The sequence below is a fragment of the Bubalus kerabau genome, chromosome 1, assembly GCF_029407905.1.
Source record: "Bubalus kerabau isolate K-KA32 ecotype Philippines breed swamp buffalo chromosome 1, PCC_UOA_SB_1v2, whole genome shotgun sequence".
Classification (NCBI taxonomy): domain Eukaryota; kingdom Metazoa; phylum Chordata; class Mammalia; order Artiodactyla; family Bovidae; genus Bubalus; species Bubalus kerabau.
Genome location: NC_073624.1, coordinates 181,278,364 through 181,291,813, shown reverse-complemented (window position 1 = coordinate 181,291,813; position 13,450 = coordinate 181,278,364). Strand labels below are relative to the sequence as shown.

Sequence of the window (13,450 nt, the reverse complement as noted above, 5' to 3'; positions counted from 1 at the left end):
AGCAGGGTCCGAGTGGGCAGCTTGGCCCTGGCACTGTGAGCACCCCTCTCTCTGGCAGGCATGAGGTGGCTGTTTCCCCCTCCCTGCCCTGCTTCAGCTGTGCCCACCTCCTGCCAGCCGGGGAGCCAGCTGGGAACCTTGGTGCCAGGGGGGGCCCCTGGAGTCCCTGCCCCCTCCTGGGCAATGCCAGCCGGCCCCCACCCCCACCCCCCAGGCCCAGTAATGGGTGGGTAATGAGTGCTGGGGGAGCGGGGAGGGGCGGGGGATGCAGGTGCCACAGGCGCTGGCACGGGGGCCGATAATCAGGTTTGCCAACGCCATCTGTCACCGCGCGAGCATCTGGGGCTCAAGGTGACCCTGTCACCCTCAGTTACAATTATGAGTTTGGCATCTGTATTAAAGCCCGCCAGCCGGCCAGGCGGGGGAGGGCTGGGATGGGCACGGGGGTGCACGGTGAGCCCTGTCCCAGGGGTCCCGTTCCCAGGGGCTGCATGGCTGCCAAGGCACGGGCTTCTCTGTGCCTGGGAGAGTTCGTGTGTGTGTGTGTGTGTGTGTGTGTGTGTGTGTATGCCAGCCTCCACAATTCTGTGAGTGTATCTGTGTGCAGGGCTGGGAGTCCTGGCTTTTTGTGTGTCTCTGGGTGTGGTGGTTGTGTGTCTGAGCTTAGGGGATTGGCCAGGGCTGGGGGGACAGCGCTGAGATCATGTAGGTACACAGATGGGTGTGTGTTCAGGTGCTGGGAGGAGTGTGTGGCAGTTCTGGGTGTCTCTGGGTGATGGTGTGTGTCAGGGTGAATGTGTGATGTAATGTGTGTGGTGGTGTGTGTGATGGTGTGTGTGTGTGTGTGTGTGTGGTTGTGCATGTGTAGCTGAGGGTGTGTGGCGCTGTACACCTGATGGTCAGAGGCTGTATGTCTGGGCATGTGGGTCTGTGTAGAAGATCCTATTGAAGTGGTGTGTGTGCATGTTTGAAGATGCGCAGGGGCGGCAGCTGGGAGAAGCTCTCTGTGTGGCCGGCGCAGGGCTCCTCTCCTGCCCCTTCAGTGTGTTCCTTTCCTCAAAGCCCCTGCTGCCAACGCTCTAATGTGGGGGATTGAAGAAGGCAGGGAGCTGGCTCCGAGGGACACCCTCTGTTCTTGGATCTGGATTCTGGGTCCTCGATTATTCTTTCTTTTTGTTTGTTTTTGGTGGATTATGTGATTTTAGTTCCCCAACCAGGGATTGAACCCAGGGCTCTGGCAGGGAGATCACCACATCCTAACCACTGGTCTGCCAGGTAATTTCCCACTGGGCCTTTGATTCTAGATTCTGGAGGACAGGATCTAGATTTTTGGATTCTAGATTGTGGACACTTGGGCCTGGATTTTTATTTTTTAATTTTAAAAGTGATTTTATTTATGTATTATTTTTAGCTGTGCTGAGTCTTTGTTGCTGCACAGGCTTTTCTCTAGTTGCGGAGAGTGGAGCTACACTCTAGCTGCGGTTTGCAGGCTTCTCACAGAAGTGGCTTCTCTTGTTGTGGAGCATGGGCTCGAGGGCATGTGGCCTCAGTAGTTGTAGCTCCCGGGCTCCAGAGCCCAGGCTCAGTAGTTGTGGCACACCCGTGTAGTTGCCCTGTGGTATAGGGGATCTTCCCGGATCAGGGATCAAACCTGTGTCTCCTGCACTGGCAGGCGGATTCTTTACCACTGAGCCACCATGGAAGTCCCATGGACCTGGACTTTAGATTCCAGGTCCTGAGTTCTTGGATCTGGATTCTAGATCTTGGTATCTGGGAATCTAGATTCAGGTTTGATTCTGAGATCTGGTTTTGAATTCCAGAGTTTAGATTCCAGGCTATGAATTCTGGATCTGAGTTCTTGCTTCTGGAGCCTGATTTCCCATCTCTGAGTTCTGTGTGTTGAGTCTGGCCTGTCCTCTCTGCCCTTCTATTCGGACAGGGCCAGTGGGCTCCCTTTCCTCCACACCACCTCCCACCCCAACCTGATGGGTGCAGAGAATATACATGGCCACCAGGGGACACCCTTGGCTCAGACTTGGGCCAAGCTGACCCAGACAGAGGAGTTAGGGGACCACCCTGGCCCAGATGGACCCAGCCCTTGGGGGTGTACAGGGACAGGCTTCACCTCCTTCCTCACCCCCTCTCAATCTCACCTGGTGACTTATGTCTCTCAAGCATGGAGATCTGGACCCAGCATTCCCACTGCTGGCAGTCTGGACCAGGGGACAGGGCACCCAGTCCGTGGGTCAGATTGAGAAGAGATGTGTGCCTTGAGAAGGCGTGTGTGTGTCTGTGAAGGCGTCAATGAGTGCATATGTGAGGGTGCACTGTGTGTCTGGTGTGGGCGCCAGACAGTGATCCCATGGCATGTGAGCCTGTGTGGTGGTGTGTGGTCATGTGTTACTGAGACTGGCGGGGTCCTCATGTGATGTACATCGATGGGGCTACATCTGTAACTCTGAGGGTCACTCTGGCGGTGTGGGGGTACTATCCCCTGTCATATGGGTGTGTCTGGCTGGGACCATGATTGAGTCACTGGGAGTCTGTGTGTATATCTGTGGGTGTCACTGTGCCCATGAGGGTGTCTCGGGGTGTCTGGGGCAGTGTCCCTGACTTGGTCGCTGTGGCAATGATGTCTTGTCATTTGGAGTGTGAAGACATGTAGAACAGAGGTGTGCCTTCTGAGAGGGTCTGACCAGGGAAGGCCTGTGGTCCAAAGGGGAGTGGAGAGGGGACCCAGGTGGGTGGGACCAGACAGGCTCAAAGTATTTCTTTCATTCCTTCCCTATCTCTGACCCTCGTCCTCTCTGGATCTCTGTATAGCAGTGTCTCTTCTCACCTCTTAGCATCTCTGACTTTGTCTACGTGTCCTGGTTGCCAGCCCAGAATGGGCTCCATGGGTACCGGCTGACTGGTCCTGTCTCCGACTCAAGCCCTTCATCTTCCATCTCGATCTCCGGCTCTGCCTTCCTTTGGCCCCTTCCCTCTGTCCTTCCTTATTTGTGCGTTTCTCTTGCAGGTCTCTCCCATCTCTTTCTCCCTCTCTGCCTCTCACTCGGCTTCTAAGTGTCTTTCCCCATCTACAGCTCTGTCTGTCTCTCCCCATCTCTGTCTCTCCCAGTCTCTGCCGGCTCGAGTGGGTCCGGGTGGGTCCGGGACAGCCCGGCCTGGGCGCCGGGGCGAACAATGCCCCATTCACGCGGCCCGCCGGCGCCATGGTAACGCGCCCGCCCCTCCCTCCCTGCGCGCGGGCCGCTCGTGCCAAGAGGATGCCATGGTTACGTCAGGCGCGTGCCCGTACCGCGCGCTCGTGAAGGGGCCGGGCCAGCAGGGGGCGCCCGGAGGTAGCCTCTGCCTGGAGTCAGGAGGGGCCATCCTGCTTTAAGGGGACTTCAGCCACTCAGTGCCTCAGTTTCCCCTTCTGTAAAACGTCAGGGGTGGGCAGAGTGAGATCCTGTGTATCTGTGTGTGTGTGTTTTCATGCCTATGTGTGATGGTGTCTGCGTAGTTTGGGTGTGATAGCAGTCTTATGACAGCGTGCCCTTGTGTTTGCATGCCTGGAGTGTGTGTGTGTGTGTGTGTGGTGGGTGTCTGTGGGTTGGATGTGAGTGTGTGCGTGTGAATTCATGTGACAGTGTGTGTCCATGTCTGTATGCCTGGTGTGTGTGTGTGTGGTGCAACTGTCTGTGGTGTGGGCGTGATTATGTGTTTGTGCATTCATGTGATAGTCTGTGTGCCTGTGTTTGCATGCCAAGTGTGTGTGTGTGTGTGCATGCATGCGTGCGCATGTGTGTGTGATGGTGGATGGCCCTGTTGTGGGGTGTAGTTGTGAGTTTGTGTGATGCTTGTTTGTGTGTCTAGGGGTCCAGCTTCACAAACATATGTGCTCGCGTGTATAACTGGGTGTGGGTTCCAAGAACTGCTGGGGCTCGACTGAGCCCCCCTCACCCAAGAGCCTCCTGGCATGGAAGGGGGTGCCCAGCTGCCTGGGACCTCCAACTCCTCACAGGTTTCAGGAGAGCCCCAGCTGATGAATATTCATAAAGTGGGGGGCTGGCACCCACCGCCTACAGCTGTGTGTCCATTAGACCCCCTGCTCTCCAGGCTCCAACTGCAGTGGGTAGAGGAGAGTAGCTGTAAGAATACCTGTAAGCAATTCCAAAGTGAGTGGCCTGTACCTTCTGGTGACCTGCTCTGTGACAATCAGGGTGTGTTGTCGAGTTATTGGAGTAACTGGTTGAGTTCAAACATTGCTCCAGGGGCAGCTGCGTGCCACACCCTGGGGCTGAAGTGATCAGATTGGCTTCCCCTTCTTGTGACTCTGTGTGGCCACGTGGCTAGCGCAGCTGCAGGGGCACCCGGACCGAGTATGCGAGTGCGCCCCTGCTGGTCAACGTGATGCTGACACAGGGTGGGGGTCAATGTGTCAGGGTCAGTGTGAGGAGGTGTGAGACGGTGTGGTTGAAGGCATGCGTGACCAGCATCATTGAGGCTGTGACGGTATTTCTGTGGGTGACAGCGTGGGCTGAGGGTGTGACAGGCAGTGTTGCTGGCTGAAGGTATGACAGTGCAGTGCCATGTGTGGTTGAAGGTGTGACGGTGTGGTTGTGTGTGCCAGCATGTGCGACAGTGTGGTTGTGTGTGCCAGTGTGGCTGACGATGAGACAGTGGCGGCTGTGTGTGGCCGGGTGATGGAAGGTGTGACGGTGACACTCTGTGTGTGATGACATGAGACCAGGGCCTATGATGGCCCCACCCCCACCCCTAGGCAGCACAGGGAGCCCGGTTGCAGGGTCACACACAGAGAGATACGGTCACATCCTGTGGCATCTCACCTTGGTGCCGCAGGGAGTGGCCCTGTGGCATGGGACTGACAGCTGCCCGGCCTGGGGACATATGTGGACCTGAGACAGGGGACACTTGGAGATCCAGGGCCAGCTGGGGCCCTGCCTGGTTCCTCTGACTTCCCTCTGCAGGCTGGCTTTGGGAAATGGCCTCTAAATGTGGAGGGGATGAGGGTGAAGAGGGCTCCTCCAGTCTGAAGGACTCCAGCCTGGGCCCTGGCATGGCCCAGGGACTGGGTGGCTGAGTGGCCCCTGACGCTTGGCCTGGGGCATGGTGTGGCTGGCCTCACCACCCCCACCCCCCCACCGTCCCGGTACCCACACCCTGGTCGGCTGGGCGGTGGCGGCGTACAGAGGCCCCATTCAGGAGCCAGGGCCAGGTTTCCAGGACGGGTGGGGTGGGTCTCCAGCCGGCTGCAAATGAAATGTTTCCCCAGCTCTTTCCTTGCCTCCAGATGAGCGCTTGCCGCCGGAAGCCCTGCCGCCTGCTTGTCCTCGGCCCGGTAGGGGCTGTACTGCTGGGGCGCGTGTGAGTGTGTGTCTACGGGACCTTGTATGCAGCTGAGGGCCGGCCTGAGCGTTCCCATGTGTGATCTGGGGGTGCCTGTGTATGTCTCTGGGTGTCAGTGTGTGATCTAACTGTGTGTGACCAGGGCTGCTCTTGTGTATGTGTGTCCCTGTGTATGCCATCTGTATGTCTCTGTGTGACTTTGTGTGTGCCACATCTATGGATGATTTTGAGAGCATCTGTGTATGCTCAAAAGGTCTGTAAGACTGTGTGTCATTGTGTGACTTTGTGTGGCCTTGTGTGTATGCATAACCAGGCTCAGCAGGTGATGCTGGGAGTTTGTATAACCCTGTCTGGTTGTGTCTCTGTGGGTCAGTGTATGTCTGCATCTCTAGGGAGGGTGTGGATGTGAGGGTGAGGGTCTTTGTGTGTGACTGGAGTGTTACTGGTGTCACTCTGCGGGATGGCTCTGGGGAGGTCTGTGTGGGGTTCTCTCTGGGGCTTTGTGTGTGCTTGTGTGTCTGTGGACTAAGGGTGTGCGCCAGCATCTCTGGGTGATCCTGTGTCTGTGTGATTATGGCATTTATATGACCCCTTCAGAAGAGGAGGAGGGTCGGTATCTTAGTGTGTCTGGGTATGCCTGTATATGTCTTTGTGATTTTGTGCCTGTGGACTGTAGGAATCTGGTGTGTGTGTGTGTGTGTGTGTGACATAGATGCAGGTGCCTGGCCAGGGGCACCTTGGCAGCAGGACCTGTGATTCTGCAGTCCCCAACAGGGGTTCCCAGCCCACAGAGGGGGCAGCGAGCACAAGGCTGGGACCCCAGGCCTGGGCACAGACCATGCCCTCCAGGCTGGGCAGGGAAGACATAAGACCCTCTTAAAGAGTAGGGATCCCCAGTCCTGATGAGAGGGCCTAGAGCACCACCCCCAACCCCGACCCTGGCAGCATCTGCAGCCTGGCTCTTTACTGATCCTATTACCAGATGTTCGTCGTCCTCTCTGGAGGGCCTGCCCACCTCTCCACCAAGCCCAGCCATGCCTGAGCCCACCTTTGGTGGCCCAGGATCTGGCTGTCGGAGGCTAGATGTTTCAGCCCCCAGCATCCTGGCCAGGGAGTGCCATGGGCCTGGTGCCTGCTCCTCCCCCCTCCTCCTCTCCCCACACACCTGCATTTCAAGAACACACCTGCTGCCAGCTGCAGCCAGGTGGGCAGCCCCGGCAGGGAGGAATGTGGGGGATTCCAGCTGTGGCATTCCAGCTGTGCCCAGCCCCCTGGCAGCACCCTCCTCCCCTGCGAGTTCTTGAAAGCCAGGTGTGGTCCTAAGACCTGGGCTCTGCAGGGGAGAGGGGTAGGGGGGAAGGGAGGCTCCCCCACCACTGTGTCCTTCAGCCTGTCTGCAAAAATCCTCCCAGCTGACAGCTGTGGAGGGGGGAGCAGAGTGGATGTGTGTGTGCACAGAGGGGGGGCGTGTTGTGTGTATGGGAGTAAGTGTGTGGAGAGAATTCTGAGTGTGGATCTGTGCATGAATATGGGGACGAATGTTCTGTTTGTGTGAACATGTATGAGTGTGAAAGGAAGAGTGTGTACGTGTGCGCATGGGAAAGGTGGTGTGCTGTGAGGGTGTGTGTGAATGGAAGGATGGCTGTTGTGTGTGTGTATGGATGTTGTGTGTGTGTACACATGGCATACCTGTATGCAGTGGGTATGAGATGCTGGTTGCAGCAGAGCCCAGATGTAGGACCAGGAGGGTGAGGAGGGAGTGGGCACAGCTTGTAGAACAGGGCTGGGAGGATGGGCCGCCAGGTAGGGAGAGGCCTGAGCCAAAGATGTCTGAACTTCTGAGGGGTTACTGTTTCATGGCTATTTGCAGAGGGGCAAGGAGGGTCCCTGGTGGCTCAGACGGTAAAGAATCTGCTTGCAATGTGGGAGACCTGGGTTCCATACCTGGGTAGGGAAGATCCCCTGGAGAAGGGAAAGGCTGTACACTCCAGTATCCTTGCCTGGAGAATCCCGTGAACAGAGGAACCTGGCAGGCTACAGCCCATGGGGTGGCAAAGAGTCAGACATGACTGAGTGACTAACACTTTTGCACTACAAGGAGGCCCCCCTAGCTGTAGGGGGGTCTCCCCAAGCTTCCAGTTATATTAAATATCCCAGACACTCCCAAACCCTTCAACCATTTCTTCCCCCCTCCCCAAACCTTTCCCTGTGGCCCTCCACCAGCCCAGAGGCCCACACTGCTCTGGTGTCCCCTTCACTCAGGCCCCCGTAATCCCCCAAATCTATTCTCTGCTCCTCCCCTAAGTCATCTAAGTCCCACCTTGGTCCCTCCAAACCCCTCCTGGACCTACAGATCCCTAGCTCCTTCTCCTAGCCAGTCCCAGCCTCTCTTGGGCCTCCTCAAAGGCCCCCAGACCCGTCCCGCCCCCACCATTTCCTGCTCTCCTCCCCTCCCCCTCTCTCCACCCCTTAGCCTACCCCCCACATCCTTTCCTGAGCCATCCAGGCCCCCGGCCCCCATGATCCCCAAATCCCCTTTCTGCCCCTCCCCTCAGCCTCGCAGAGCCCCCAGGCCCTCCCGCAACTTCTCTGCCATCCCCCATGTGGCCCCGCCCCTTCTCCTTGGCTCCCGACCCCGCCTCCGGTGCCTCCTCCCCCACGCCCTCCTGCTGCAGCGGCGGCGGCGGCGAGGCAGCAGCGGCAGCCCTGAAACTTTAAACGGTGTTAAAAGTTTCTGTTTACGAGAAGCCCTTGAATTTTTAAGGACGTATCGATTCCCTCTGCCGCGGCCTTGCATCGGCGGCGGCTGCGATGCTGAGCGGGAAGGCCGGGTCAGATGGGTGGGACCCTGGGATATAGCCCCCCCAAGAACGGCAGTGACAGACACACACGTAACCAGGCACATCCTCAGGCGCACAGAGACCTCCCCCGCCCCACGCGTCGCGCGCGCACACACACCTAGTCATACACACCAACACAGCCTGATACACACAGCCCCACTCTCTGAAAAGACTCAGAGCCCTGGCTGTGTGACACACACAGGCACCTGTGTACACACACTGGTACACACAGATCTTCATCACGGCCCCAGATCCACAGGGACCCCGCAGAGAGAAACATATCTCTAGGGACACCCATTCACTCTTTCTGCCACACAGCTCCTGATACAGACAGACGGACTGGGTACACATGCTCTGGGACACACAGAGAGACCCACATCCATACCACACAGACACAAGCTTGTTACATTCACTGACACTTTCTGATAGAAAGAGGCTCAGAGTTGGTGCACATACTGGGGTCAGCTCAAAACACACACACGGTGGCACCCTCACCACCAGCATTTCCTGTCAAAGAGCAGACCCTCCATATACCTGACTCCAACTAGAATGTCAGCGCACCCAAGGCAGGATCTTTTGTCTTGCTCCTTACTATGTCCCCAGCGCTAGGCACAGAGCCTGGCAGACACTCGCCTCTGACTCATAGACACCCCCAGGACACAGCCAGACCTGCATTGCTACTTCACCACACTGGTCCATTCAGAGACTCCTGGATAGACATACGCTGACCTGCCATCTCCTTTTCCCCCAGAGGACAGCCAGACCCACCCAGACTCCTGAGAGACAACGCTGGCCACCTTGCCTCAATGATGCAATGTGACCGGGAACATATGCCCTCAGGTGTATGTTCACCCCACACGGACACACACACACACACACACACACACACACACACACACACCTGGGCATCGACATGCTTCCAGCAGACAATGCATAGCTGAGAATTGCCACAGCTTCTTGGCCCAGGAGGGTGAGAAGGTGCTGGCAGCAGGAGGGAGCTTTGTCTGGGCAGGAGCTGCCTGGGGGCTGCAGGCACTGCCTTCCCACCCACCCTGGGGGTCATTCAAGGGCTCCCCCTGCCTCCATGCCAGGATCCCCAGCACCAATCTTCCCCCCATTCCTTTCTGATCCAGAAACGGGGAATCAGGGGCCTGCACGAGGGGATGGAGCCTCACTAGGGAGTGTGAGTACTGTACCTGAGGCCTCCATGTCCATTTCTGTCCCTGATGGTTGGGACATGTGACCCTTGGAAGATTTGTGTATGTACATGAGCAGGTTCAAGGACAAGTGTGTGTGTGTGAGGGGAGGGGTCTGGGTGTATGTGTGTGATACTTGTGTGCATCTGGGCATCAGGGGTGTGGTGTGTGTGCCTGTGTGTCGCTGTGACTGCCGCTGTCACTTTGTAGCAGTGCTTTCCCTGTGTTTGGCATGTATGTCCTGGTGTCTGATGGTGTGTCTTTGTGTGACAATGTGTTAGTATACCTTCATAACTGCCAAGATGGTTTTCTGGTGCAACTTCGTGTGTGTGTGTTGCAGGTGCATTCTGGGTGTCTGTGTATAGCAGTTGTGTGTCTGGAGTGTGTGAGGTTGTGGTTGTATGATCATGCCAGTGTCAGTGTACCAGGATGAACCTGTATGCATCAACCTGCACTGATGTGTGTCCTGGTGGTATCAGTGTGTGTCCATTGAGGTCGTATTGGAGTGTGTCCACCTGTACTGGGGAGTCTAAACATGATTTGTTGTTGAAATGCATGTGTGTGGGCATCATCGTGTGATGGTGGGCCCGGTGTGCATGTCAGTGCATGCATCGTGGGTTGCTTTCCTAGTCTTGCATATGTGTGTGCCTGTGTGTCAGTGCATGTGTGTGGATTGTGTGTCCATGCTGCGTGTGTAGGTGTCTGCGTGTGCTTTGTCGGAATGTGGAACGTGTGGCAATGATTTCTGTACGTGACATGTACGGAGAGGTCCGAGCCTCACTGCGTGTCAGCGTGTGTCTGCTTTGGAACGCCGGCCAGCACGTGTCGGGGTGGCCGCGTCGGTGTGCGCCCCCGCGCGCGCGTGTCTGCGTGTGTGTGTGTGCATGTGTGCGTGCATGTGTGTGTGTATGTGTGTGCGCGCCGGCCGTCGCTCCCCCGCCCTGCCCGCCCCTCCCCGCGCCCCTCCTCCCGCCCGCGCCGCCCGCCCGCTCCCTCTCCCCGGAGTGCGCCGCTTCCAAACTTTGTCTAAACTTTCACTTTCACAGCGCGGCGGCGGCGGCGGCGGCGGCGGCGGCGGCGGGCGAGGGTGACCGGCCGAGCGGCGGCGGCATGGAGTAGACGCGCGGCGGCGGCGGCGGCGGCGGACGCGAGAGGCAGCGGCGAGCGCGGCGGCGGCGGCGGCCCCGGAGCCGGCGGGGCCGAGCCTGCGAGCGGCGAGCGCGGAGCGGCGCCGGGCCGAGCGCGGGGCCGCGGGCCGGGCGGGCGCAGCGCGGCGGAGGCCGGAGGAGCCGAGCCGGAGCCGGAGCCCGAGCGCGGCCGCCGCCTGCCGGGCCTCCCCTCGCCGCGGCCGGCCGCCGCGCTCCCGCCCGGGCGTCCAGCTATGTACTCCCCGTACTGCCTCACCCAGGTACCGGCCGCCGCCCCCGCGCGACCCGGGAGGGGAGCGGGCGCAGGAGGCCGGCCGGCGGCGCGGGCGGGAGGGCGGAGGGGGAGCTCGGCGGCTGGGGGGAGTGAGCCCGCGGGTGGCCGAGGGGTGCAAGCCGGGCGATGGGGAGTCCGGGCACGCGTCTGGACGCCCCGGTGCGCGTGCGACCCTGGCCCAGGGGCAGACTCCTATTGGGGTTCCGGGGGTGGCTGGCTGCGTGCGTGGCGCTGCCCCTGGAGCGCGGAGCCGGAGTGCGTGTGTGTGAGTGTGTGTGTGTGTGTGTATGTGTGTGTGCGCGCGCGCGCGCTCGACTGGGGTGCAGTGGGCAGCGGGACTCCCGCCGACCTGTGGGCGACTGTGGCGTGCACCCGGACAGCGTGGCCGCTGGCAGTGTTTGCGGGGTGACAGAGTAGCAAGGGGTGGTCCGCAGGGCGCCTTGCGGGGACTGGGGTTGGCGGCGTTCCCTAGGGCAGGCGCAGCGGTTCCGGAGGGTGGCAGCGGCCGGCGTGCGTGGCGATGGCCCCTGCATGCTGCCGGGGTGCCCGGGGCGGGCCGAGCGGCCCGGGCGTCTCCCCAAAGTCTTTGTTCAGGCCTCACATGGGAGCGGGGCTAAGAAAATGGCGGGGCTCCCAAATTTCTGTGGGGCAGGGGAGGGGAGGGAGGGACGGGCCGGCTGCCAGCCCAGGCCGCGCCTCTTCGCCGACCCTGGACGCCGCAGTCGCGCCCCCCCACCCCGAAAAAAAAAAAAAAACTTTCCTTAGCGCAAACTTTCCGGCCCCAGCGACCCCGGCTGGCTGCCGCGCCGCGGACCAGGCGGGTCTGGGGAATCCCGTCCCGCTGCCTGGAGGCGGGAGGGGCAGGAAGGAGTCGCGGACAACTGCCGATCGTGCTGCGGCCACGCCGTCGAGTCAGCCGCCGGCGCTGTGCCGACCTTGGCGCGCTGCGAGAGCGCGTCCCGCCTCCAGCGAAGTTCCCAGCACCGCGCTCGGCGCAGGGCGAAGGAGGCCGAGGGGGATGTCTGCCCTGCCACCCCACCTTCCCTGGAGGTGGCTTCAGGCTGTGAGAGGGCACAGAAGATATCCAGAGCCCCACAGCGGCCCTGGTAGCACTGTCTCCTGGGCCATGCTATGGCTGGCAACCCAGACTCCGCAGAGGGACACCTGGGGGCCGCCTAGCTCTGCCTGCCAGCAGAGCCTACGTTTGTGGGGAGGGGGCATCTCTAGGCCAAGTCTGGGGTCCTAATTGTCCCCTCTGCCGATCTGAGCCTTGCCAGCTGTGTGCCAAGTGTGCCCAGGCTGGGGAATATGAGTCCATGTGAATATGGCTGCAATGCGGGTGTGGTTTGTGGCAAGGGGCTAGAGGGTATGTCAGGGGTTTGTGCCAGCCCCATTCCCAACAAACAGACTGCTTGTATCCACAGATGCGTGTGTGTGTGTGGTGTGTGAGTGTCAGTCTCAGGGTCTGCATGTGGCCTTGTGGGTCAGGCATGGGCAGCCCTGCGTGGTATGGACATGTGTGTGGCCAGGAGCAAGGGTTTTCCTGTACAGAAGCAGGTGTGAGTACATGTTAGTGAGGTGCATATGCACACGTGTGTCACAGTATGTATGCAGGTGTGAGCAAGCACTCTGGTCTTGATGGCAGTGTGGGGGGCCCCCACACCCACCATCAGTCCGGGTGGCCCCTCTGACTGGCCGGCCACCCCATCTTAGGCCCCCCACACAACGACCCCTATACATCTAGCTGGGTGTGAGCTATGGCTGGCTAGTATGGCTGGTATTTGGGGCCTAGTGGAATCAAGACCTCATGCTTGAGCGGCCCTTGGCCCACCAGCCCCCTGCTTAGCTCCCAGGCCTACCCTCCTCCTTGGCCTGGGTGAGAATTTGGCTCCTCAGACATCATCACAGCACTCTGGGAAAGAAAATACCAGCTGGTCCACTGGTGACAAGATGAGGAAGGGCTGGGGTAGCCCCCAGACTCAGGGCGATGGCCAGGCCTTGACCCTCTGACACCCCAGAAGGGAGCAAGGGGTCAGCTCTGTGTAGCAGGCCTGAGTGTGGCAGGGCATCTGGGGAGAGAAAGGGGCATGGGCTCGCTGGATTGCGCTCCTCAGCTCTGGGCAGGCAGCTGCTGTTGACTGGTCAGCGGAGTCCAGCCTGCCCCTCCTGCCAGTCACATTTCTGGGAGCTAGTCTCTGTTTTTATAAATCGTTCTGCTTCCCTAGTTTGCTCTGCCAGTCTCGTCTTTTCCTGTATCTCTGTCTTTCTCTGCCCCTTTTCCGTCTCTCTCGCTGTCCTATATCTGTGACTGTCCCTGTCTTTCCCTGTCCCTCTCTGATTCTGGCCCCATGTCTGCTCTATCCTCCCCCTCGAGTCTCAGACTCTGTCTCTCCCTGGCCTCGTTGTGTGTGTGTGTGTGTCTTTTTTTTTTTTTTCAAACCAGAATTGGCTTCGATTTTAAAGTCAATAAATGATTGAGCAGGAACGAGCTTGGAGCAGCGGGGCCCTGGCGGGGAAAGGCACTGTGGGCGAGGGGGAAGGGCGGGCGTGATGGTGCGGGGGGGGAAAATCTCCTGGTGGAAAAAGCGTCGAAATCCAGGGTGGCTGGGTGGGGTGCTTTCTGGGGCTGTTTGAGCC

General features: G+C 59.3%; 1 protein-coding gene across 3 annotated transcripts in view; it reads left to right on the top strand.

Annotated features, from left to right (window-relative positions):
• The first annotated feature begins 10,456 nt into the window (after positions 1–10,456).
• NFIX (nuclear factor I X) overlaps positions 10,457–13,450 on the top strand; it is a 98,264-nt gene continuing 95,270 nt past the window's right edge. Inside the window, exon 1 of one of the 3 annotated variants that reach the window (XM_055543244.1) lies at positions 10,457–10,799. In XM_055543244.1, coding sequence (XP_055399219.1) covers positions 10,773–10,799 — 27 coding nt within the window. In that variant the 5' untranslated portion in view covers positions 10,457–10,772. The remainder of the gene's footprint in view (positions 10,800–13,450) is intronic. The other 2 variants (XM_055543272.1, XM_055543258.1) reach the window with 2 other exon arrangements.